Genomic DNA, 24350 nt, shown 5'->3' with positions numbered 1-24350 from the left:
AGAATGGGATTAGAGTGGTGACAAGGTGACCTGATCTATCGCGTAAACGCAGGCAGCACGGCAAACGTCTCGCTGGCCGGGATGGCCGCCGACTTCTGTTGGATCTCCTGCTCGATCTCCTGCGTGCCGCCCACCAAGAGCGTATAATCGTTGCTGATGCTCCTCCTCTTTGCTCCTGTCCCGGAGGTGAGCTTCTTCGGCTCGCCGACCGGTTCCACTGCTTCCAGGGTGGTCCTCAACGCTGCAAAGTCAAATGCGGCGGGTGTGGGGTTGAACAGGCTCATGGGCCTTGTCCTCTTCTCCCCTATCAACCTGCGTCTGGGGCTATTCCCCGCGTCTGTCGGCTTGAGCGGCGAAGTCGGACGTCGAGAGGGAGAGAGATTCTCCACCATATCCCTCGTCTGCGCATGCGCCAACTCCATCAGTTTCTCATTCACCTTCCTCAACCGTACCCCCTCTTCCTGGAGCTCTTGGATGAACGCATCCTTCTCCATCACCTTCTGCTGCAACTCGTGCAATCGGAGCGAGAATTCGCGCTCGACGTCTTCGCGAATTTTCGGGGGTGCATCGGTGGCTTGCGCCTCGCACACCGCTTCGAGTTCGCGGATTTGCTGCTGGAGCGACGAGATGAGCGACGCTTGCGCCGAGGAGGTCGCTGGCACTTCGGGGCGGGCGGCGAGTTTTCGGGTTAAGGTGTCGATCTTGCGATTCGCGAGAAAGAGTTTTTCGGCAAGAAGGTGCGGTGGATCGTCAAAGCCGAAGTTGTGCCGCTTGGTCGGGGAGACGGGGCGGGCGTAGGCGGAGGAGTGAGAGGTGGATCGCGAGGTGGTGGGTGTCGATTCGATGGTTGTACCCGCACAACTGCTGCTGCTAGGCGTGCGCGAGGCGTGACGTGGGACTTCGTCGTCCGAACCATAGTCTGCGTCGGATCGACCACCGCGGACGACCAACGATCCGATCACATCCAGCCGTTCTTGCAACTCGCGGATCCGTTCGTCCTCCACCTCGACCACTTGGCTCTGGCTGGTTCGTTGGAGATCCTCCACCATTTTCCGTAACGCATCCGCCTCCGTCTGGTAGCGAAGGATCAACGCCTGCGCCTCGGCCCCGATTCCGCCTGATAAACCATCCACCTCGTTGCGCCTCGCGTTGAGCCCCACCTTCTTGATGCGCTTGGCAAAGTTGAGCGTCGAAAGGCTCTCGTCCACCGCGGCGGGGTTGGGGTTGATGGTGCACACCACGGCGACGCGGGCGTTGCCCGACAACGAGTTCTGCAAGATCCTCGTCAGCTTCGAATCGCGATACGGAATGTGGACCGCACCTGCGCTAGCCGTCTTTTCCGACAACGCATAGATGACTTTCCCCAGCGTCAAGAGCGATTTGTTGATATGCGCACCTTCGGCTCGACGATCCGATCCTTGCGACACGTACCGCTCGCTACCCGCCAGGTCGATCAGACACAGCTCCGACACCGTCACCTTCTTCCCAGCCCTCCCGGCTTCGGTGGGCGTGGCATCGCGCTCCCACGACTCGATGGTGATCTTGAAACACGTATGCGAACGACTGCTGCGCTCGTTCCAATCCGTCGCGCCTACATGACGATTCGTCTGTCCTCTCGCCAACAACTCCCGCACCTGAGCTGGACTCGTGACAATCTCCTCCCTCAACGGCTGCACCGTCGTTCCCTTTCCCCCACGTCGGCGCTTATCATCCCGCACCTGGGGTACGTTGCTCGGCTCAAGTAGATCCTTGACTACCTCATTCCAGATCTCCAAATAGCTTGCGCGCAACAGATACTCTCGGCGCGCAGAAGACTGGGAGATGCCGCGAAAGATGTCCCGGACAGCGCGCGGGATGATCCCCGCCTCCTGACCCTGTTCGTCTCCCGACAGCGTGAAGGTTTTACCTGAGGCGGTTTGGCCGTAGGCAAAGACGACGGCGTCGTAGCCGTCGAGTGCGGCGCGAACGAGGGGGCGCGCGACGGAAATGTACACCGGTCGATTGGCGGAACCGGTGAGGATGCCGTCGAAGGCGAACGGGCCGAGGTTGGCACTCTGCGTTCGACCTGCGGCGATGGACGACTCCAATGCGACGGTGCCGAAGTAAGGATTGGCGGACCAGGCGCATTCTTCGCCCCGTTTGGGAGGTCGTAGTCGAACGTGCACTTGGACTGTCTCGTTGCCAGACACTTCTTCTGAAGGCGGAGGGTGTTCGTCGACACCATCGTAGACAAACGAGCTGTCGCCCGGTTGCTCCCCTTCCTCCCTGCTTTCTTGATGCTGCCAGGTGGAGGACGACTGGGTATAGTCCGCGGCCCGTTCGACGTCCTTGCTGGACTGCTGCAGTGGATGAGCTGCTCGGATACTCGCACCGGTCAGAGGCGTGGATGGAGTAGCTGCCGCTCTCAACGTCGTGGTCGAAGCATGCTTGCGAGGCGACCGGATGCGAGCGGCCACATCGGCAGAGACGGCAGCTTTGATCTTGGGCGTCGACGGCGTCGGCGTTGCTGCTGTGCGCGTCGACATGCTGGTCGGTGTATGGGATCGAGGTCGAGGATGAGGTTGTGGGGTCTGTGCTCGGGAGGCGGGTGTGATGAAGGCTGAACGGGTTTGGAGCACGGGTGTTGTGGCGGCAGAGCTCGATGTGCTGAACGACGATTTTTCCACGGAGAGCGAGCCAAGGTTGCGTGACGTGGACCGAGTGTTGCGAGCCGCTGTGTTGCGAAGTGGCGAGGGTGGTGCTCTGGGCTGCGGACTGCGTGGACTGGCGACTTCGAGGGAGGTGGCAGAGAACGGCGATGCGTGCGAAGTGATGTCGAGAGCAGAGGCTGGACGAACGGGACGAGGGGGGACGTTGAGGGTCTGTGCAGTGCTTACCGCCGCGCTGGGCTCGAAGTTGTGCAGAGAATCAGCGCTGTCGTTGGCTTCCGTGATGAGGTATGCGTAAGGTGAAGGCTTGGTCGGTTTGCGTCTCGGCACGAAAGGTTCACGAGAGGCAGATGCGGTGGAAGAGCGACGGTCGCCTTCTGGTGTAGCGGTATCTCTGCGGGTCTTGAATGGGGAAATGGCCTCGATGGTGGGAGTGACGGGAGAAGCACTTGTAGCGGTTGCTGCTGTCCCGCGCGTGACAGCTGGGGACATTGGGCAATCGGAAGCCTGGTGATGAGGCGTACTGCAAGGACACTTGAGCGCCCTTTCGAGGTGCAGCTGCGATGTGTTGCGAAGACCAGTGGGATTGTATGCAGTGGGATGAAGTGCTGCCCGTGTCGAGGGTCGAAACCGGTGGGTTCACTTGAATGTTTCTGAGAGGTCCTTATATGATGGGTCCGCTGCAGAGAGGAGATCTTGATTGCGCAGGTCTATCGAATGAGGGTGTCCATGACGAGCTGCGGTTCCGGTCGAAAGTACAATGGTGTCGAGACGATGCACATAACTAGCAATGATGTCCAAGGTTCTCTTACTGCTTCAAAAGTGGCCAAGCACAAAAGACCAACACTTGGCAGCGAAAACACGCGTTCCCAGCACCCAATCTTCAGTGGCACGTGATTTCGGAGTGGGATGTTGGGATCTAACAAATAGCGATTTTTCGTTCGCTCTGGGTGCAGCTGTCAAACAATGCAAACTGTTCTCGATATGCTTGCCGGCGTACAGAAGCGAGCCTTGACACACGCTTCCGTTGACGAGCCTGAATGGCACAGCTGAGGAGAGCACTGTTTATAGATGACCAGACCTCTCAGTGTGTTGGGATGCAGCATCTGTTACGCGTGCCGCCTCCGTCGTCTGGCCAACCGCACCCCCACCACTCCCATCATCCCGACGCCCACCACCATCAGCAGCAGCGCCAACCCGACTCCCACCACACTTATCGGCATGTCCTTCACCACCTGTCCCAAAGCAATTTCCCCATCCCTTCTCCCTGGGCTGAAATGGATCCCTACCTTGTCCGCTCCGGCGTCCGTCTCCTGGGTGAGAAGTACGAGCTTTGCACTGGTCAGCGCGACACTGTAGGCCATGCTGCAGACCAACATGATGCCAAAGTACAACCACGTGTGTGAGGAGGCCTCCGTTCGATGGAGGTGGAACATGAGTGTGTCGAGCATGAGGAACAGTGAAGCTGCCGCAAGCGGCGGGGCGGGACTCAGAAGTGTCCATAGAAAGGGCGCTTCGAAGATCAAAAATAGCAGCTGATGAAGTGCCAATGCGACTGTGAGGGCGATTAGAGCCATGCGTCTTGCCGAGAAGGCGCAATGACGAGGGACGTGGCGCCGGACGATGGAGGTAAACGCATTCCGGGGCTCAGCAGGAGAGACAGATTCGCGGAGGAGAGAGTTGCGCATGGGGTACTCGGACACAGGACCGAGGCCGACACTCGTCATGTTGCTGCGCGGGGGCGGGCGATGCTGTGGATCAGAACTGTGCGGTCGGTGACGGATCGAAGTGGTGCGAGGGTGAAGAGTGATGCTGTCGATCGTCGAACTGCGTTGGTGCTGAAGAGCATCGTAGCCGTTAGCCCGGAATTGATCGAGCTGAAGCCAAGATGGCAGAGGGTCAATCGAGGGGCTGTCAAGATGCTGCCATGGGCAGACGTCCGATAACTGCCTGCCGATAACATCGGGTGGAAGACGTCCGTGTGCCGACTGCACACGCCGTGAAGGGTCTCCACTGGGCGGCAAGGGGAAGGAGAAGTCGAGCAGACTCTGCCTGGACCCCGCCGCCCCCGCCGACGCAGGGCGCACTTTGTCCGCGACCAGATCGAGTCCGCTTCTGAGCGGTGTTGTCGGCATCAGCGGTTCTGTCCCCGCCAACCTCGCAAAGGACCCGAACAGAGGCGTATCCCGTGTGTAGCTACTCCGAATCACGCTGACAGGACGGAAGATCTCGTCCGAGACCGACGTGTCCCCGCTAGCATGCGTCTGCACTTGCCATGCGATCAGCTCGATCGACGACTGCGTGTCGACCGTCGTTGGACGTGCTGACTGACGAGACTTCTTCCGTCTCAGGTGCGCTCCGATGAGGGGCTGGGCCTCTCCTGGTGGCTGAGGTGATGAGACGAGGGCATCAGGGCAGACTGCGAGCGAAAGTTGTGTCGACACGTGTCGTGCCTCGTCGTCGTCGTCAACGGCCACCACGGAGTGATCTTGTGACCGCGAGTGGCTAAGCTGCGGCTGGAGGCGTTCATAGCTGCGCGTACGGATGCTTGCTGGCCTTTGTTCCAGCATCGACACACCCTCGTCGCCGGATAGCGTCAAATCGCCACAAGAGGCATCGGCGACCCACACTGAATCTTGCGTCGACATTTTGGAGCCCTCCCCAATCCGAAGAGGCCTGATGGGTGTCGAACAAGCTCTGCCGGGCGAGCTCGGCGAAGACATCGTCTCGGACACACCCCTGTCGGCCTTTTGCAGCCTTGCGAATCTGGACGCTCGTGCGTGTTCGGCGCTGAGCATGGGTGTTGATCTTGATCTTGACAGACCCGAGACAGTCTGGGTTGCCTGCAGGCAGTTCGAGTTGCTAAGAAGAAGGTTTCTTGGTCTGAAGCGTGCTGATCCGATGTGCGAGTCGGGGTCCATGTGCACCTCCGATACCGCACCTGTTGTCGTAGGCGTCAGAACGCCGTCGGTTTGAGGGTCGATGAGGAAACGAGGCGAGACAGGCGAGGTAGCGAAGCCAGAGACCGAGGTCGGCGTCCGAAGCCCATCCGAAAAGGCGGCGCTCCACGACGGCGACCTGGTATACGTCACCGAGGATGGACGCGAAATCGTGGCTGTTGTTCCCGAGCGGGCTGCTGAAGTTGCTCTCAGAGGAGGAGGCGGAGGCTGTCCGTGCGGATTTGGAGCGCATCAGGTCGGGAGACAATAGCAACGTCGGATGATGGTCGAAGGACAAGGCCCTCGTCCAAGCCCGACCTCTTCGTCCCGTCATTGTCGATGCCGCGGGATTTGAAAGGCCAGCGAACGCCAACACTCCTTCCGGAGCATGAACCAAATGAAAGACGTCAAGGTGGGGAATCACGCTCCCTGAGGTCTCGCGAGGAAGGCGAAGCGAGCAAAGGCGACGTTCGATGTCGGATGACTTTCGGCTCTCCCATCGCGGTTGCCAATGAGAGTTTGAATTTCGAATCGTGATAGAGAACAGAGGCATGGCGGGCTTCTGTCGAGCCTCATCGCCAGCGGTTTCTTCCCGAACAAATCGCTTTGTCATGGTGATGAAGTGCACAATCAACAGCGAGGATGGTCGCCGATCAAGTGGGGTTTGCAATTGAGGCCGAAATGCAATGGCCTCGGGACTCAGCGGTATTGTTGCCAGCAGCTCAAGGTGGGCTTGTGCAGATGAGGCGAGGAAGGCGGTGGGCCTTCGCAGATCCCATCAGATGAGGTTTCGTCGATCTTGGCGGAAGGCAGCCAAGACCAGACGGAGAATTCACCGAGGCTGCCTGGTGCTCCAAGATCCAGCCACCGGCGCATCAGTCACAACCCACCACTCCAGCCCACATCCAACGAACTCTCACACAAACACTCGAGACGTGTCATGACCTAAATAAGATTATACAGACAAATCCTGCAAAGAAGCGCACCGTAAAGCGGGCATTATATACATTTCGTTTTCATGAGATCACGAGGTGTGAGCGGCCTCCTTCATCTGTTCGACTTCGGTTGGCGTGGCGACCTCTGCATCCTGAGCGTGGGCATTGCCACGGGACGCGGCTTGTTTGTCAGCGAGCACATTGGACGACTGGTCCGGGGTGCTATCCGAACCGAGCGAAGAGGTGTGGTGGACGTTGGGCATCTTCTCGTTGATATCGAGCTTCTGGCCGTGGGTGGGGTTGTAGTTGCCCTCAAGGTCGCGGTTGATGAAGGCGTAGTCGTAGGCCCACTCGCCACACTGGTCCTCGTCCATACCCACAACCTCGCCCATCTCGCTCGAACGGAAGGGACCGATGAAAGGCGTGTGGTCGATGACGAACATGATGGCGAAAGTGACACCACCACACCACGAGGTGACGGCGACACAGTAAGCAAGCTGGTAAGCGAGCTGGATCCAGTTGCCATCGAGCCAGCCGCCGGTGATGACCGTGTTGCCGTCGTTGTTGGCGACCGAGGCCTGGGTGAAGATGCCGGTCATGAGGGTTCCGACAATGCCGGCGAGAGCGTGGACGGAGAAAATGTCCATCACGTCGTCAACACGCATGGGGCCCTTGAGGACGGTGGCAAAGTTGGACGCGGCCGCGGCGACGACACCGATGAGCAGACCGGCGGGCATACCGACGAAACCGGCAGCAGGAGTGATGGCAACGAGACCAGCAATGGCACCCGTGCAGAAACCAACCACGGACCACTTGCGCTCCAGACGCCAGTCGAGGAACATCCAAGTGAGACCAGCACCCGAGGCGGCGAGGTTGGTGGTGGAGATGGCCATAGCAGCACGAAGGTTGGCAGCAAAGACGGAGCCACCGTTGAAACCGAGCCAACCGAACCAGAGGAAGGCGGTGCCGAGGAAGATGTAGGACACGTTGTGGGGCTTGAAGAGGAGACGCTCAGTGCCGTAGCCGTGACGAGGGCCGAGGTAGTACGAGATGACGAGACCGGTGATACCCGAGTTGATCTCGACGGGTCCACCACCGGCGTAGTCGAGGACACCCCACTTGAACGCCCAACCGGTGGGGTTCCACACCCAGCAGGCGATCACGTCGTAGACGAGCGTGGTCCAGACGAAGGTGAAGATGAGGAAAGGCCAGACACGACCGCGCTCACAGGCGGCACCGATGGCAATGGCGGGGACGAGGTTGGCAAACATGCACTGGTAGATGGCGTAGACGATCTCGGGGACCTTGTTGTAAGCCTGGGGGACGGGGTTCTCGAGAACGCCCATGTAGCCAAAGTTGCGGAGGTTGCCGAGGAAAGCGCCCGAGGTCTGAGAGAAGGCGAGCGAGTAGCCCCAGAAGAACCACTGGAACGAGACGACGGCGAGGGCAGCGAGGGTCAAGAGGAGAAGGTGCAGCGCGTTCTTTCTGCGGGCGAGACCCGAGTAGAGGTAGCCGAGACCGGGAATCATGAGCCAGACGAGGGCGGTGCAGGTGAGGACCCAGGAGATGTCACCGGGCGAGTAGGAGGCGACCATGTCGTTGTTGGGGCCGTAGGTGACGATGATGTCAGTTCCGAGAGGGAGCGTGTTGGACGAGCCAGCGACGGTTCCGTCGGGGGCGCTCAGGACGCCATAGGTGATGTTGACCATTTTAGGCGAGAAATCGGAGCGATCACAGGGAGGATGGGTGCTAGGGTTGGACGGTGGGAGACAGCTCCGGGGTCAACGACTTTGCGAGTCGAGAAGAAGGGGCGGAGGAAGGTACTGCGACGAATGCAGGTTGCTTGCGGCTCGATCGGTAGCGACGAGTGCGAGCGTGATATCGAGTCCGAAGGAACGGGACAACGATGGATGACGGGAGGGAGGTGAAGATAGGTGGGAGATGAAGGAGGGGATGCGAGACGAGATCAGGGTGACTATAAGGGGAACCGACTTGAGCGGTGTTGGAGAGTCGAGCCAAGACACTTCCGTCAGACTCCGAGGGAGCCGCCGATGCTAGGCAGGAGATTGTACGGTCAATGGAGTCGCCGATGGAGCGCAGATTGCTGATTGTGAAGAACGAATGAGAGGCTGGATAGATTACAGCGTCGAAGCGAGGTTGGGACGAGGGCTGTCAGGGCTGGGCTGAACACCAAACTTTTTTCCCTTTGGCGAGGTAAGATGTCTTGGTACTGCACACTCTTGTTTGATGTTGGTCTGCAAGAGGCTGCGATGCGATGCGAAGAGCGAGCCCTTTCCCCGCTGCAAGAGGGCAGAGATGATCTTTGTTTCACCGAGACAAAAGGCGAGCGAAAGAGTCTGATTTGAAAGCCATCTTGGACGGTCAACACTGCACGAGACAAAGCGAGCGAATTCTCAGGAGATGCACACGAATGCATCACAACACACATAAAACCCACCCGCGCCCACCTGCCCAGCTGCCAGGCCAATGTCGACGCAAGCAAGAATTTGTTTGATTGCTTTCATGCATGTGCCTCGCTCTCCTCCTGCTGAAAAATAAAAAATAAAATCAAAATCGACGTTGGAATCGAATCTCGATCGCTTGTCCAACAGTCTACAGCACTCTGACTGCATACGGTAGAGCCGTCAGGATCCGAGAAACAACACCAAACCCAGCCTCGTGGGTCACATCCCGTTCGTACCTTGTTCCTTAGCTCAGGCTTAGAGTTCGAGACTTCGAACCGGCCTGTTTGGCATTTGTAGCTTGAGCTTGGACGAGCTGAGATCTTAGCTTCCAGATCTGACGGATGTCAACAAGAATCGTGGCTGCCACGAGCATGACCCCATGAATGCCTTGAAAGAGCCAAGACCGTCGGTCAGATCCCCATCGTCGACAGCGGAAGCCGCATTCTGACACCAACGGACCCGCTTGCACTGCGACTCACGCGAGCGTGCCATTGTGCGTATTTTCGAGAGATGCCAAGGCTTTCCTCTGCTCTCATAGCGCATCGATGCTCCTTTGACGGATCGCCGCCGTACAGTCGGGAAAGGAGAAAGGCTCGTGAAATGACCCCTCGTCATTGTCTTGGCAATCGCAGGCCGATAAGTCGACGGTCGGTGTCCACCCTCAAGGTCAGCGAGGGGGAGCACCAGGAGCAAGGTGATCGTGAAATGCTTATCTCTCAAGCGAGGAGCCAAGACTTTTGGGTTTCGGGCTCCTACTCTTTGATGGGATCGGAGGGGGAGCTCGCTACGGAACAGAAGCTGGGCATGATTATCGAGACTCTCACATCACACGAGGTCGAGAGCGGATGGCAGTCCATCGCCGGGGCGTGGGGAGAGGAGGCAGCGAGGGAGGAAGGGTCGCGGGCAGAAAGCGTCGATTTAGATCGTGTCGAGCCTGCCTGCTGGGTGTCGCCGCTTATCTTTCATGTCGACGCACCAAATGCGACGCAAGCCCGCCCACCTTTTTTGCCACGCAGTAGGTCGGGCGGCGGACGGAAAGCCAACCAAAAAAATGCTCCGCGCGTTCTCGCAGTGATAAGAACGCTCCTCAGCCAATCACAAGACGCGCTTCTTTATCTTCGCCCAAGCACCTTCCTGCGCCCCTGCAGCTGCGCGTTCTGTTCGCGTTCGATCCAGCTCGGCTCGCTTTTGCAAAAGCTGCTTGGCTTGGTCCGCTTATGCCCTTTTCAGCATTGCCATTGGTTACTTGTCCACCCCGGAATCTCATCATGCCGAGTTTGCCGGCGTGGATCGCATAAGCTCAATGGCTCGATGCTAGAGTCGGGCGCGCAAGAAGCGGGAGAAAACTGCCTCGGCGCGAGGCGGATGCAGTCGGTGGCCGACAGAGACCGAGTCCGTTGAACGAAGCTGCAGTTGCTAGGGTGCGGATTGGCGGGTCGCAAAATCAGAATTCTCTCTCGTACGAAATACGCACACCCGGCGGCAGAGATAAGAGAGAGCCGGCGCGACAGGCCTCAAGATAGCAATTCGAGCTTCAACACCATCCGAAGCTGTCACAGAAAGGTCATCGTCGCCTACATCCTACCTGGCTATGGTCGGGAGCACAGAGAGGACGGAACGGAAAGTGGGGAAGATGGGGCATGCATGAAATGTGTGATTGCATCAAAGGCGCACCTCCTGACATCATCCACCTGTCCGAAGAGAGGCGCTGCCATCGAAAGGTCAGATGGCAACCTGAGCAAGGGCGGGAAAGCAACCTGCTGCTAAGCATACGCAAAGTCTGAGAGGCAGCTGTCAGCGCCACGAGCATGCGCATGAACGGCACGCATTCTGAAGTCGCATTGTCTTATCGGCAGTCGATCGTCCGGAACGGAAGCATGAACCAATCTCGATGAGGGGAGGAGCACGAGATAAGGCGACCGAGGCAAAAGAGCAGATAACGGATCGCTTCATCCTCGGCGCCCACCTTGAGCCATGTGACGTCAAGCTCGCCGGCTCGTGTGGGGTTGATAGCAGATAAGCACCGGCAGAGCCACGCTAGCTGAACCAAGCTAATCTTATCTCTTCGACCCTTCGACCTTGCCCGATCTCGGATCGGTCCTGTGCGATCTCCCGTCGTTGCTCGTCTGTCGGCTCTCCCTCGCGGCCTTGCTCGTAAAGCGCACCCGATCTACTTGCGGACCTTGCGCTTCTTCGTGGCCGATCCGTGAGTCGCTCCCTTCTTCCCTCCTCGAGCTTCTTTTGTGAGACGGACGCGCTCCTTGTGAACCGAGTCAGCGAGTGCTTTGGCCTTGTCGAGCCGCCCTCGTAGTGTCGCGAGCATGGCCTCTGCCTTTGGCAGATGTCCGACATACTGGACCGGGATGGCCTCGCGAGCCGCCTTTTGCTGCTTGACCGTCCGCTCATCCCCGCTCTCCGCGATGTAAGGATCTTGGATCAGCTCGAGATCGTCGCTGAGGGACTGATAAACCAGCTCGATGTTGTTGACCACCTTCAATGGTGGCACCACATCGACCAAATCTGCGACGTCTGCCTCCCTTTCGATGTCAGCTCCGTCTTCGCCCTTTGCACCCTGCTCGCTAGCATCGAGCGGCTCCAATCGATCGTTCCAGCCCTTGCCGACAAACCAGCTGAGTCGCTTGAGATGCGGGAAGCGGAACTTGCGGGGCACTTTGGTGGCCTCTTCGATCTCAACCAGCTTCCACTGCGTCGCGACGTTCCAGTCGGTCAAAAAGTTGCCTCCCACCACCAGCGTGTTCTTGGGTGTATAGACGCAGTGCAACCAGCCAGAAGGGATCAGCATGGTCTCGCCTGGTCGGACGTCGACGCGCGTGAGGCTGTGCAGGTGGTCTCCGAGCCAGTCAAAGTCCTGTCGCGTGCTGCTGCACCATGCTTTGTACGCGGCTAAGTTGCGTGGCGTAGGTGGGGCGAAGAGGAACGTCTTCTGTCCCCAGATGACATGATAATAAACGCTGCTGCCGGCAAAGTCGATGTGCCAGTCCGAGTAGGCTCCTTCCACGCCCATAAGCACGTAGCGTTGCACTTTGGGCCAGCTGTTGTCGGCACACGACGGATCTCGGCGCTCTTGTGGCCAGTCGCGTGTCACCCAATCTAGGTCGCGGACGAGCTGCGGCGCCTCGACGTACGCCTGCATGGGTGTGCCGGTGACTTCGAGCGAGATGACATTGAGCGTCTTCTTCTTCTTCTCCTTGGGTGTGTCAAAGTACTCGGCCCACTCGGAGATAGTCCATGAGGCTTTGGAGGAGGACTGAGAGGCGACGTCGATGACCTCGACAGGAGTGTCGTGACCGATAATGTCCGCAACGTCAAAGATGGTCATCTCGGATGGCGGTACGACCATGCCGGGGATCGAGGTATGGCGCGGCGCAGGTCGTCCATTTTTGTTCGCTATCCTCCCTCGAAGCGGTCCTGATGCATCCGCTTCGGTCTTGACAGAGCCATTGACCGCTTTGACAGACTGATCAGCTGGCGCTGGCACGAGAACGGGCTGTCTGAGGGCGGTCTCGTCGTTCATGAGCCAGTCGATCGTCCACTCTGGCCCCTCCATCCTGCGAAAGTTGTCGGGCTCAAAGTCATATGTGTTGAGGAAGTTTTTCCAGCGACCGAGCGGGTCGGCAGGGATGCCTTCTTGAATAGCAGCATAATCGACCTCCAGTTTGGCGCGATCCGACTTTCGACGAGGTGGGCGAGTGACGTTGGTGAAGGGAGCACGCGAGGTGCTTGTGCCGGATTCAAAGGCTTCTTTGGATCGAGTGATGCATGGCTGGCAGTACCACTTGCTAAAGTCGTCCGGATTTTCGAGTGCGATGCAGATGCAGTGAAACCAGGTCTTGCAATGTGTGCAGGAGATCCAAGTTTCGCGGTCGCAGGCAGCACCTTTGCCTGGGATGGGAGCGGGCTGACCAGGAGCTGGGCAAGCTGCACAGTCGAGCTCGGATTCGTCGACTGGTTCTGCTCGTGGCTTCTTCGACTTGGGCGCCTGCGGCGAGGGCGATGGAATCCTTTTGCGTGGACTAGAGCGCAGTGCGCGAGGCATGGGTGTCGAGCCGGCCAGCTTATTGCTGGAAAGGGCTGCGACCACCGCCATTGTCCCAATGTGGCAGCTGTAGGAAGAATGATCGACGTTGTGCTTCTCGGCTGTGAAGGTCGTGTTTCGTCGGAAGTCGTGGTCGACGCTTTCGAGTGTCGTGTGATGCGGATGACCTACGCTTGGTGGTGTGCTGTTGGTGTACGAGTTCCGTGCAGCGTCCTGGGCTCGATGCTGACGAGATGCTAAATCGAGCAAAAGAATCCGCTCGGAAGGTAGCGTGTCGCCGTTGAGATGATGGATGGAAGAAACGAGCGAAAGAGCGGCGAGGCTTGTGCGCTCTGTTGTTGAAAAAGGCGGTCACGAGATGCAGGAAGCCCGCGGAAAAACGAGCATGGAGAGCTTCATGGTCAAAAAGAAGAAGCGGCGCACCGACTCTCAACCCTCTTTTTGAGACAGACCCTGCATCTGCGCTGACGATCCCGCCTCTTTTTTTCTGAGCAGTCGTATTAGAGGTCTAACAAATTTGAAAAGTCGCTTTCAGCTTTCGGTCTGGCGTATCGTGACGTCGTGGCCGGAAGAAGACTTGACACGCGTGAATAAAAGTCAGCAATCGGCTCTCGCTGCTTGTGGAAAACACTCAGCACTGACCACTCAATTCGGCATCCTTCTTCCCTTCCTCCATCCATTCATTCAACCACATCTCCGTTCGTATATCAAACGACTGCATCTGCCGTCCGCGAGCTTGATCAACTCGCCCTCACAGAACTCCAACAGCGAGCGTTAATCGCTATGGCGGCAAAGCAAGGCGAAATCAAGCCAAAGGCCAGCGGTCGGGCTTCCGTTCCAACCCCTCCAGTCCGCTTCCCCGTCGATGACAAGCCCGGGCAACTTACCCGCAAGAGCAGAGCGAGAGTCAAGTCAAAGCCGTCGCGAAGCTTCACCGGCTGGCTCATCTCCTTTGCGAGCCGCGTCACCATCTTTTACCTGATCTATGCTGCAGTGTGGACCTGCCCCTCGCGTCCCTTCCGCTTCGACTACTCGGCCAAAGATGCTCGTCCCGTCTGTCGCAATCTGGCCCAGGCTCGCGATCAGATCGTACCCATCGTCAAGCCATACTACCACCTGGCTCAGCAAAAGGCAGACCCGTATACCCGTCCCGTGATCAAGGCTGCCAAGCCTTGGATCAAGCGTGCTCACAAGGTCTCTCGCCCTATCTACCGCGAGGCAGACAAGCGCGGGCGTCTGCTGTGGAAGAAGCGCATCGATCCTGCTCGACGCCGTGCCCTCAAGCGCGCCCACAAGCAGATCGACCCTTATCTCCAACAGGCTCACCAGTACCACAAGAAGAACGTCCAGCCTCACATCAACACCGTTCACAAGGCTGTCAAGCCGTACCACGACATCTACCAGCGCGATGTCTCGCCGTACGTTGATCAGGCGTATCAGTACAGTCTGCAGTCGTCCTCGGTCTCGTACGCCTTCTACATGGACAAGGTGCACCCTCGCGTCATCCAGACCATCAAGCAGGTCTATAGCTTCCTGGTCAACCATGTCAGCCCCGCTCTGCGCCGATTCTACAGCCTCTACGTCCGACCTCAGCTGGATCGCTTGCTCGCCAAGGTGTACGAGCGCAAAGCTCACTGGCTTGGGTCGGACGCCATCAAGGCGGCTCAGCAAGAGGCCAAGCAAACTGCCAAGGAAGCGGACAAGCACGCTCAGCAGGCTGTCAAGCAGGCGGAGCAGGAAGCCATCAAGGCTCGCGACGACCCTTCCCTCCTTGACCGTCTCAAGCAGGCCAAGGAATCGGTTTACGACAGCGCGACTGCCGACGAGACCGACTCGGTCAAAGCAGCCACGCTCGACGCTGAGCTCGAAGCCGAGGAGCAAAAGGTCAAAGATCTGCTCGAGGTGTGGGAGACCGGCATGACCGACCTCATCGAGAAAGAGTACCAACTGGCTGTCACGCGCATCGCCGAGCTTCGAAACACCCGTCTCACCGATCTCCCCGACCGCTTCGGTCTTATCAACGAGGCCTTCGTCGAAGATACGGTCGCCTTGATCCTCAACCGCGTCGAGCGAGGTCTGCGCAAGATCTCGACCCGATCTGGCGACACCGAGAAGGACATCAAGAAGAAACTCGATGAGGGCAACAAGCTGGTCGACCAGCAGCTGGCCAAGTTCGACCGTGCTGGTCAGGAAACCAAGGCGCAGATCGCAGCCTACTACGAGGAGCTCCTGCAGCAGGAACGTCAGACCACCGAGGCGAGCAGTGCCGAAGTCCGTCGCTACGCTTCCGCCGCCAAGGATGCCTACGACGAGATCATGCGCAACACCAAGTTCTCCGCTACCATGGACGAGTGGCATGGGTGGGACATGGGTGTTCGCAAGCGAGCCGCTCTGTTTTCCGAGGAGCTTTCCGCGGTCCAGAGCGGTAAGAAGGCGGTTAGCAAGTCGAGTGGCGCTGTTGACCTTCGCAAAGAGGCACCCGGTATGCAGAAGGAGATTAAGTCACTCCGCGCCTGGACTGACAAGCTGCACAGCTCGGCGAGAAAGGAGCTCATCGCCTACTGCGACGGCGCGCTTGCCGAGCTCGCGGGTGATGGTGTCGCCGCCAAGATCTCGGATATCACCGATCGGCTGGCGGAGCAGGCGAACCGCATCAGCACCGATGCTACTGCCGGCATGCTGGCGGCTGTCGGGTCGGCTCGACGCAAGATGGGTCTGGGCGAGGTGGTGGACGAGGGATTCTTTGCTCGGGCCAAGGCGTACGTTGCTTCCGGCACTGGATCCGGTTCGTCGTTCGATGACTATGTCAGCAGTTTTAACGCCAAGGCTGCTGCTGCGAGCAGCTCTGCTTCTTCCGCAGCTGCAAAGGCGAGCAGCAGTGTCGTCTCGGCGGTTGGAGCTTCGTCGTCGCCCGTGGCTGACGCGGCCGGTGGAGTGGCGGCGAATGTGCGGGCTGCGGCGAGCTCGGCCTCGGACGCAGCTGCTTCGGTCGCTTCATCCGCTTCCTCGGTCGCACACCAGGCCAGTCGCAGTGTCGCCTCCGCCGTCGGTGCATCGCCCACGCCCGAGACAGCAGAGGACTACATCGAAGCTGCGAAAGATACCGCCGAAGCGGCCACCAGCCGGGTCGGGCAGGCAGCTCGATCGGCTGCTTCGTCAGCATCCTCAGCGGCGTCCGTTGTATCGAGCGCCGCCGGATCTGCCGCTGGCAACGTCGGCGACGCCGTTCAGTCGGGAGCTTCGTCTGTGAGCTCAGCTGCGTCCGTCGTTTCGCGCTCAGCCGGGTCTGTTGCGAGCAACGTCGGCTCGGCTGCTCAGTCAGGGGCTTCATCTGCGTCATCGGCAGCATCGGTGGCGTCCAAGTCCGCCAGCTCGGCGCTCAACAATGCTGGTGCGGCGGCTCAGTCGGGTGTCTCGTCCGCGTCGTCTGCTGCCTCGGTGGTGCCGCGCTCGGTCTCATCCGCAGCTCAATCTGGTGCATCCTCGGTATCGTCTGCTGCATCTGTCGCGTCCAAGTCCGCGAGCTCAGCACTGAACAATGCAGGTTCAGCAGCAGAGTCCGGCGCGTCATCAGCGTCGTCCCTCGCCTCGGCGGCTTCGCGCTCGGTAGCGTCCGCAGTCGGCGCCTCCCCCTCGCCCGAAACGTTTGCGGACCGACTCGAGGATGTGCAGGACAAGCTGAGCGAGGTAGCCGCGTCCGGCAGTAGCGTGGTCAGCAAAGCCAGTCGATCTGTTGCTAGCGCGGTCGGTGCTACGCCACGCGCAGAGACGGTCGAGGACGTGATCGAGGATGTCAAGGATGCAGTTAGGGGCGCGGCGAAGAAGGTTCATGTCGAGCTGTAAGGTGTATGGATGCAAACGACATGTGATTATCATTGGATGCGATGTGTGAGGGTCTAATGGGTGAGAGCGGCTTGCGGCTTCGTGTCGGACTGAGCTTTTTGGAGGGCGCGTTGCTTGAGCATCTGTCGGAGGACAAAGATGGTTCCTGTTTCAGGAGGGTCCTGCGCACCAGATTGATCTTGCAGAGTCCTGACAAGATCTCTGTTGCGCAACAGTGCAGTGCGCTTTCGCTGTTCGATGGCCTCCATGGTGGGCCTGACCAGCTCGGTGGGCAGCACCTCGCATGGGATCTCGGCGAGGTGCCGCAGCATGGACGCTTCGACGTGCTCCCATGTCCGCGCGGAGACGTGGACTCGCGTGAGCGTGCGCAGAAGGAGCGAGAGCCGACGCTGCACGTGCGTCGCCATCGTCTCGCCTTTGGGCGTTCGACCTCCGTGAAGGCAGAGGTAGACGATGTTGTCGAGCATGTTGCGCTCGTTGAATAGACACGCGAATTGCGCGATGTACCGAGGGGGTTTCGTATCGAGCGTGTAGTCAATCGAGGCAAGGTGAACCGAGGTAGGATCTGGATCGTCACGGGGCGAAGATCGGCTTGGTGCAAGCAGCGGCCGGCCAGAGTAGAACGCCTCGTACTGATCCATGGTCAGGTTGAGCAGCTTGAGACCGCGTTTGAGCGTCTGCCACGGATAGCTGCCGGCAAATGTGTGGTACTTGGGCCGCCCGTCCAATGCGTCAGGAACCCCATCGTCAATGCGAGGACCAGTCTTAGACCCCTCCGTCCAGTAGTCGATGGACCACGCATGCATCCACCTCTTCCAAAGTCGCAGGATCGTTGCCTCACCCTCGTAGTCTTCGGGATCGAGATCCAGCGAGGGATTCGACGGAAGAGCCCTTCCAGTCCAGACTCGCACGAACCATCTCGACGAGATTGCGGCTTTGAGAACCTCGTAACCGGCGTCCTGCCCTTTGTGCTCTTCGCGCCGTTGCATGGCCGCCGAGAAGAGGGAAATGACGCCGCCGCGCTGCTTGAGGACCAGCTCGTAGTGGTTTTCGGTTGCCTCGTTTGGTCCAGGTACAGCCTCAACTGAGAGCAACCGACGAAGCTCGGCCATCGCTCGGTCCATATCGCCAAGAGCAGCATGCAAGCGGAGCCTCAGACAGACGCCAGCTAGTTGTGATTCTGAGAGAGGTTGCTTGTCCAACGTGCCTGCGATGGGAAACGCCTCGGGAGCAGATGCAGCGTCGAGCTGGCCGATCGAGGTTTGGATGCGATCGACACTGTTGGCCCGCAAGGCGGCTTCGTGTTCGGGAATCACTTGCAGGGTATCGATCTCGGCAGCGATCAAGGCCGACAAGGCTCGAGGCAGGCTGCCGCGCCCCTTACCGGTGGCAGTCGCGGCATAGCGTCGGAACACGGAGCGAACGAGCTTGCGAGTGAGCTTTTTGTGTTCCACAGAGGTGAGCGCGGCCAAGGGATTGCGAAGGGGTGCGCTGAGCCCGGAGACGACGGTGGCGAGAAACGTATCATCGAGATGTATGTCGTCGGCTTTCATAGAAGCAAGGGTCTCCAGCACCCGAGTCTGAATCAGAAGAGACTCGCTTTCGATGTCGGCTTGACCCGATTCGGCAGAAAGGTGGTGGGTATACTGTCGGAACCAGGAGATGAGGCGGAGCTGATGATGAAGGACATTGATGGGCAGCGAGTGTTCCGTCAAGATTTGGAAGCAAGCTGTGACCGAGTGCGAACGGCCTTTGCAGGAGTAAGCCTGCATTAGCTTGAGCAGCGTGCGTGACCATACTTGACGCTGCTGAAGGGCGTGCGACGCAGAGAAAATGCTGCCTGCTTCTTCCATCGCAGCAGCTGAATCTAGATCAAACTGCGCCACGCGCTGTTTGACGATGATCAAGAGCCGGTCAAGCAGCGCGACTGTCGAGGTGGAGCCAAACTCGTTCGTCAGGCCGGACAGAAACTCCGCCGAAAGGCCACCATGAGAACTGCACGCGTGTGCCCGCCACAAGTAGTCGGCAACGAGCTTGTGCATGAAAGCGAGGTGAGTATGGCCGATACGCTCGGCGAGGGGAAGGGATGCTCCGAGTAGAGAGAAGATCAAGTGCTCGTGAAGCCTGAGCATCGCTGGTGCATGGCCATCTCGTCCTTCAGCACTGATCTGTACCGCACGCGCCCGCGCACGTTCGGCTCGCAGACCATCGCTTCGATAGATCTGCTTCGCTACCAACTCAAGCTCCTCCGCATCTTCTGCAGCGTTGATTCTAGCATCAATAGCACCGGCCTCCTCGATCCGGCGACCGTCGAGCAAAGGTGTGGGTCTGCCAGTTGTGGAAGCCGAGGTGGTTGGGACATCCGCATCAAAGAAGGTCGAGAAGTCGGAGACGTCTGTGCGGCGTGCTGTGGAGAGAGGTCGTCGATGCGAGCTGGCATGTGCATATCTTGGCGTGGCTGATGATGTCGAAGAACCCGATACATCGTCTGTCGTTTCAGATAAGTCTGAATGCTCCAAGACCACTCGAGCGATGGAGACATTGTACCGGCGAGCATCCACGGAACGATCGCAGAGGCTGGGAGCGAGGAAGTCAAGCACAGCAGTTGGACGGTGTGCTGAGGTACGGGCTCTGAGAGCTGAGCTGGACGCTTGAGCCTGCAAATCGATCGACACAGTGCGACGAAGTGCACCGAGCGACTGATGAAGTCGTGACATGTTGCCTTGTCCGTTTGTTTGAGCGCGTGTGGCCAGAGCAGCAGCGCTTTCGGGAAGCAGAACGTTGTGGTTGGGCAGGAGGCCCGCTTGACTCAGCTAGACATCGAGGATGGGTTCCTGATCGACCAGCGCTGTGAATAAGTATCGGCTATTTCAACCTTGCGAGACGTTGGCTTGACGATAGCGTGATGCTTGGAGACTATGGCTTCTTGAAGACGCGCTGGCACCTTTCGTCGTAGTAGACGACCAGCCAGACGGCGAGCACGATTGTAACTCCTAGCTGTGCGGCCGTGACTTACGAGCCCATCAGGACGCAGGTGAAAGCGAGATCATGAGGCGTTCAAAGGCGAGTGACCCTCGTGCTCGCGGTCTTAACCGGTAGCGACATATATGTGTGAGAAGGAGGCTAAGACGGTTCGAGCTTGACGGGTTCAAGTGGGCTTGGCCAGCAGAAAGCTCGGAAGTCGGTGCAACAAGTCACGTGCGCGCTGCCAACTTTTTGGAGAAATTTCACGGCGCTGCTGCTGAGCCACTTTTCTTCTTCTGGAATCGTCTTCCCCTCCTCGCTACCTTCCTTCACTCAACTTCGTCAAAGCTATCGAATCAGACACGCTCGATCGATTCGTCCTCGCCAAGATGCCGCCAGCTTCAGCCGCGGAGGGATCTACGAAAAGGAAGAAGGGTGGCGCTGCACCTCATCTCAAGTCGCGCTCCAAGAATGCTCGAAAACTCAAGAGGCAGACCGAAGATGCCGAGATTGCTCAGCTCGAACAGGGCGCAAGTAGCTTCGTAGCATCGGGTGAGTTGAAGCACTTCGCTCAGCTGCCACTGTCCGATCGCACACGAAGAGGACTCAAGAAGGCAGGCTATACCGACATGACCGACATTCAGGCCAAATCCCTCCCCCTGTCGCTCAAGGGCAAGGACGTTCTGGGAGCAGCGAGGACAGGGTCTGGAAAGACGTTGGCGTTTTTGATACCAGTCCTTGAGCTTCTATTTCGAAAGAAGTGGGGTCCCTCTGACGGTCTTGGCGGGCTGATCATCTCGCCAACCCGAGAGCTGGCCATTCAGATCTTCGAGGTTCTCCGCAAGGTTGGACCCTATCACACCTTCTCGGCGGGTCTCGTCATCGGTGGCAAGGATGTCAAGCAGGAGAAGGACCGCTTGTCACGCATGAACATTCTGGTCGCGACACCAGGTCGGCTTTTGCAGCACATGGACCAGACCCTTGGCTTCGACACGTCCAATCTCCAAGTACTGGTCCTGGACGAGGCGGATCGCATTCTTGACATGGGCTTCTCGCGCACTCTCAACGCAATCGTCGAGAACCTTCCTCGTGACCGCCAGACCATGCTCTTCTCCGCAACACAGACCAAGCGTGTCAAGGATCTGGCAAGACTGTCGCTGCAAGATCCCGAGTACGTGGCTGTCCGCGAGCCCGAGAACGAAGGCTCCACGCCGCGAGGCCTGGAGCAGCATTACATGCTTGTCGAGCTAGAAAAGAAGCTCGACCTGCTCTACTCCTTCATTCGCACTCACACCAAATGCAAGGCGCTCGTCTTTATGAGCTCGTGCCGTCAGGTCCAATTCGCTCACGAAACGTTCTGCAAGCTGCGACCAGGTGTCAGTCTCATGGCGCTGCACGGAAAACAGAAGCAGGCCAAGCGTCTGCAGATCTTCACGCAATTCACAAAGACGCAGCACGCCCTCTTGTTCGCCACCGACATTGCTGCGCGCGGTCTTGACTTTCCCGCTGTCGACTGGGTCATACAGCTCGACGTTCCGGAGGACGTCGACACCTACATCCACCGCGTTGGCCGAACCGCTCGATACACTGCCAAGGGTAACAGTCTGCTCTTCGTCCTTCCTAGCGAAGAGAAGGGCATCCTCGAAGCATTGGCTACCAAGAACATCCCCATCGGTCGCATCAAGCCCAAGGAGAGCAAGACGCAGAGCATTCAGAACCAACTGCAAGCCTTTGCGTTCCAAGAGCCTCAGATCAAGCATCTTGCGCAGAAGGCTTTCGTCTCTTACGTCCGCTCCATCCATCTGCAGAAGAACAAGGATATCTTCGATGTCACAGCTTTGCCGCTGGAACCCTTCGCGGCCTCCCTGGGTCTGCCAGGTGCACCCAAAGTCAAGTTCGTCAAAGAAGCAGCCAAGGCGAAGAAGGCTGCCGCTTACAAGGCTGCTGAACAGACTGGCAACAGTGGCAAAGAAGATGGAAGCGACTCGGACGAAGGCACAGACAAGAACGGCAAGGTGCGCACCAAGTACGACCGCATGTTCGAACGCAAGAATCAGGACATTCTCAGCGAGCACTACGCCAAACTTATCGCCGACGATGACTCCTCGGCGGCGAGCAGTGACGGTTCGGACGCGAGCGGGGACGATTCAGATTCTGATGCCACTTCGGACGATGGCGATGAAGAAGGCAATGAGGAGACTCGTTACGGCCGCTCCGCAGGGCAACGCAAGGAGGATCGCCTCATCGGCAGTGACACTTCGGATTCGGAGGAGTCGAGCGATAACGACAGCGACGACGATACCGCGGGGGCGCTCCGAAAGCCAAAGCTGACATCCAAGGCAAGCATCACGGCTACCAGTGTAGATGCTGGCGACGACTTCCTGACGCTCAAGCGAGCTGATCACGCGCTCGAGGATGACGGAGATGCGTACGGTATCGGTGGCGGAGATGATCTGCCCGTCAGCATGGAGCAAGCCAAAGCGGACGCCACCGAGAATTTGTCCAAGCGCAAGCTGGCTATGGGTCAGAGCAAGAAAGCGTTGGCGTTGGCTGGAAAGCGCGGGATCGGCGAGAAGCTCGTCTTTGACGAGGACGGCGAAGCGCACGCTTTGTACGAGCTGCAGGACGAGGAAGCGTTCAACCAGCAAGGCGATGCCAGGACGCAGGCACAGCGCTGGGAGCTGGAGGAACGCGAGCGCATGCAAGAGGCCGATGTCAAGGACAAGGAGCTGGCCAAGGAGAAGCGTCGCGAGAAGCGTCGTCGACAGAAGGAGCGCGAGAAGGCTCTTGACGATGACTCGGACGACGACGACAATGACGACGACGACGCTGACGCTGGCGGCAGAGCCGTGTTGGCGCCCATCGACAACCGCTCGGACGGCTATGAGACGCCCGACTTTGAGCTCTCTTCCGACGAGGAAGACGACGACGACGACGATAGCGATGACGACGAAGCTCAGATGGCATTTGAAGCTCCTGCTGCCAAGCGTCGCAAGACCGCACCCACTCAAAGCAAGAAGAGCAAGCTCGAGCAGGAGGAAGAGTTGGCCCTGCGGCTGCTCGCAGGCGACGCTTGAGAGCCGTCGCGCCTTTCTCGCTCGACAAAACCACCTCCAAACAGTGAGTATATCTGCTTCTCGCTCTACTCTTGCTGCTGGCGTACTTGGAGGAACTGCCGCTTCGCATGATGGTACTCGTGTAATTTGCGCCTGATGGTCGTTGGCGTCCCTGCATCTTTGGATGTCGGTACAACGGGGCTCGCTAGCCGGCAAGCCCTGGCGCCTTCGGCTCGATGAAACCTACACTTCTGATTCGTATGGCGGTCTCGCAAGTTCGCCAGGGAACAGCCAGACGCAGCAGCAGCGATGAGAGCAATCTGGAAGTGCAAAATGATACTGACTGTTGCGGATGTCTCATCTCTTCCCTTCTTGCCATCACCTAGCCTCTATTCTGCGCCTGCGCAAACACACCACCTCATCTTCATCCTACCAATTGTATTTGTACGGAATCACATCAGCATTACCATCTGTTTGTCGCATCGATCATGCTATCAGCCTGAAGCAACGACTGTGCGCATGACGAGGTGCCTCGTGAAGAGGGCGATAGAGGGGCAGTCAGTCGAATTTGGAGCGCTTCTTTTTGTCGAGGACCCTTCTGGCCCTAGCCCGACAGCAGCGCCACACACAGACGAGGGCAACGATTCACGGTGACGATTGGACCCTGACTGAGGCTTCTGAGACCCTTTGTTGCCCTTTTTTCGCCGATGGTGGGCTCGCAGCGCCGCAGCACCCTCTTAGCTGATCGGGCGAATCTACAAATTGAAATCGCCGACGACCCACATGCTCCCGTGCCGTCACACGTCCCCACAAGGCTGAGTTTCATCAAGCCATTTGCACCTTGAAGAGACAGCTGAGTCGACGCTCGACCGAAGCGTGACTCGTCACTGAGCGTTGAGTCGATTCAATGTGACGGTAGAGAGGGAGTCGCAAGGGAATGGTTCGGCAGCGAAGAAGGTCTCTGCGCGCTCTCGGATCGTTGAGGTTTGCAGGGCAGCACATCGCGGACTCAGCCATGTCAGCGCCCTGCCTTTTGTTCTTCCTGTGGCCTGCAAGCTGCGATTGGGCGCATTTTTTGCAAAGCTTCTCGGTGCGAGAAACCGAAGACCCTGAGGGTGAGAGTGAGCCACGATTCACGGATTGGCCTGGCCAAGCCTAGCGCCGGCTGGCCTGCACCGCTTCTTTGCCTCTGCTGCTGCTCGCTGCCGTTGCTCAATTCTGCTCCACTTGCAACTGCGTGTGACTTGCGTGCACCAGCAACAACAGCAGCAATCTGTCTCATCACGCACTCGCACGCCTCTCTGGTGACTAACGTTAACACGCAGCTTCAGCCGTCAACTCAGCCGGCGACCGCATTTCTTCGTCCCTTCTGACTTGCACCTTCCCCTTTCACCATCACCACTCAACACGCACCGCAGACGGATCAGCGACAGACAACTTTGC

At 58.6% G+C, this 24350-nt stretch overlaps 6 protein-coding genes across 6 annotated transcripts; 2 read left to right on the top strand and 4 right to left on the bottom strand.

The window, feature by feature from the left end:
- Nucleotides 1-35: 35 nt before the first annotated feature.
- On the bottom strand, nt 36-3140 carry PSEUBRA_001468 (Kinesin, motor domain protein; the record flags this gene model as incomplete). Its single annotated transcript, XM_016434692.2, has 1 exon — nt 36-3140. The coding sequence occupies one exon, from the start codon at nt 3138-3140 to the stop codon at nt 36-38; it is 3105 nt and encodes a 1034-aa protein (XP_016293760.2).
- A 3471-nt stretch (nt 3141-6611) lies between these two features.
- On the bottom strand, nt 6612-8231 carry PSEUBRA_001467 (Ammonium transporter AmtB-like domain protein; the record flags this gene model as incomplete). The annotated part of the gene is made up of 1 exon (XM_016434690.1): nt 6612-8231. One exon carries the CDS (start codon nt 8229-8231, stop codon nt 6612-6614), a length of 1620 nt encoding a protein of 539 aa, XP_016293759.1.
- Nucleotides 8232-11157: 2926 nt separating this feature from the next.
- On the bottom strand, nt 11158-13095 carry PSEUBRA_001466 (Zinc finger, RING/FYVE/PHD-type; the record flags this gene model as incomplete). The annotated part of the gene is made up of 1 exon (XM_016434688.1): nt 11158-13095. One exon carries the CDS (start codon nt 13093-13095, stop codon nt 11158-11160), a length of 1938 nt encoding a protein of 645 aa, XP_016293758.1.
- A 732-nt stretch (nt 13096-13827) lies between these two features.
- Nucleotides 13828-16887, top strand: PSEUBRA_001465 (uncharacterized protein; the record flags this gene model as incomplete). The annotated part of the gene is made up of 1 exon (XM_016434707.1): nt 13828-16887. One exon carries the CDS (start codon nt 13828-13830, stop codon nt 16885-16887), a length of 3060 nt encoding a protein of 1019 aa, XP_016293757.1.
- Nucleotides 16888-16940: 53 nt separating this feature from the next.
- PSEUBRA_001464 (uncharacterized protein) lies at nt 16941-18659 on the bottom strand (the record flags this gene model as incomplete). Its single annotated transcript, XM_016434697.2, has 1 exon — nt 16941-18659. One exon carries the CDS (start codon nt 18657-18659, stop codon nt 16941-16943), a length of 1719 nt encoding a protein of 572 aa, XP_016293756.2.
- A 1581-nt stretch (nt 18660-20240) lies between these two features.
- PSEUBRA_001463 (DNA/RNA helicase, DEAD/DEAH box type, N-terminal) lies at nt 20241-22928 on the top strand (the record flags this gene model as incomplete). The annotated part of the gene is made up of 1 exon (XM_016434701.1): nt 20241-22928. The coding sequence occupies one exon, from the start codon at nt 20241-20243 to the stop codon at nt 22926-22928; it is 2688 nt and encodes an 895-aa protein (XP_016293755.1).
- Between the last annotated feature and the right edge of the window lie 1422 nt (nt 22929-24350).

Source organism: Kalmanozyma brasiliensis, assembly GCF_000497045.1.
Source record: "Kalmanozyma brasiliensis GHG001 unplaced genomic scaffold PSEUBRA_SCAF14, whole genome shotgun sequence".
Taxonomy (NCBI): domain Eukaryota; kingdom Fungi; phylum Basidiomycota; class Ustilaginomycetes; order Ustilaginales; genus Kalmanozyma; species Kalmanozyma brasiliensis.
Note: the sequence above shows the minus strand (reverse complement) of the source record. Positions and strands in the feature narration are given on the sequence as shown.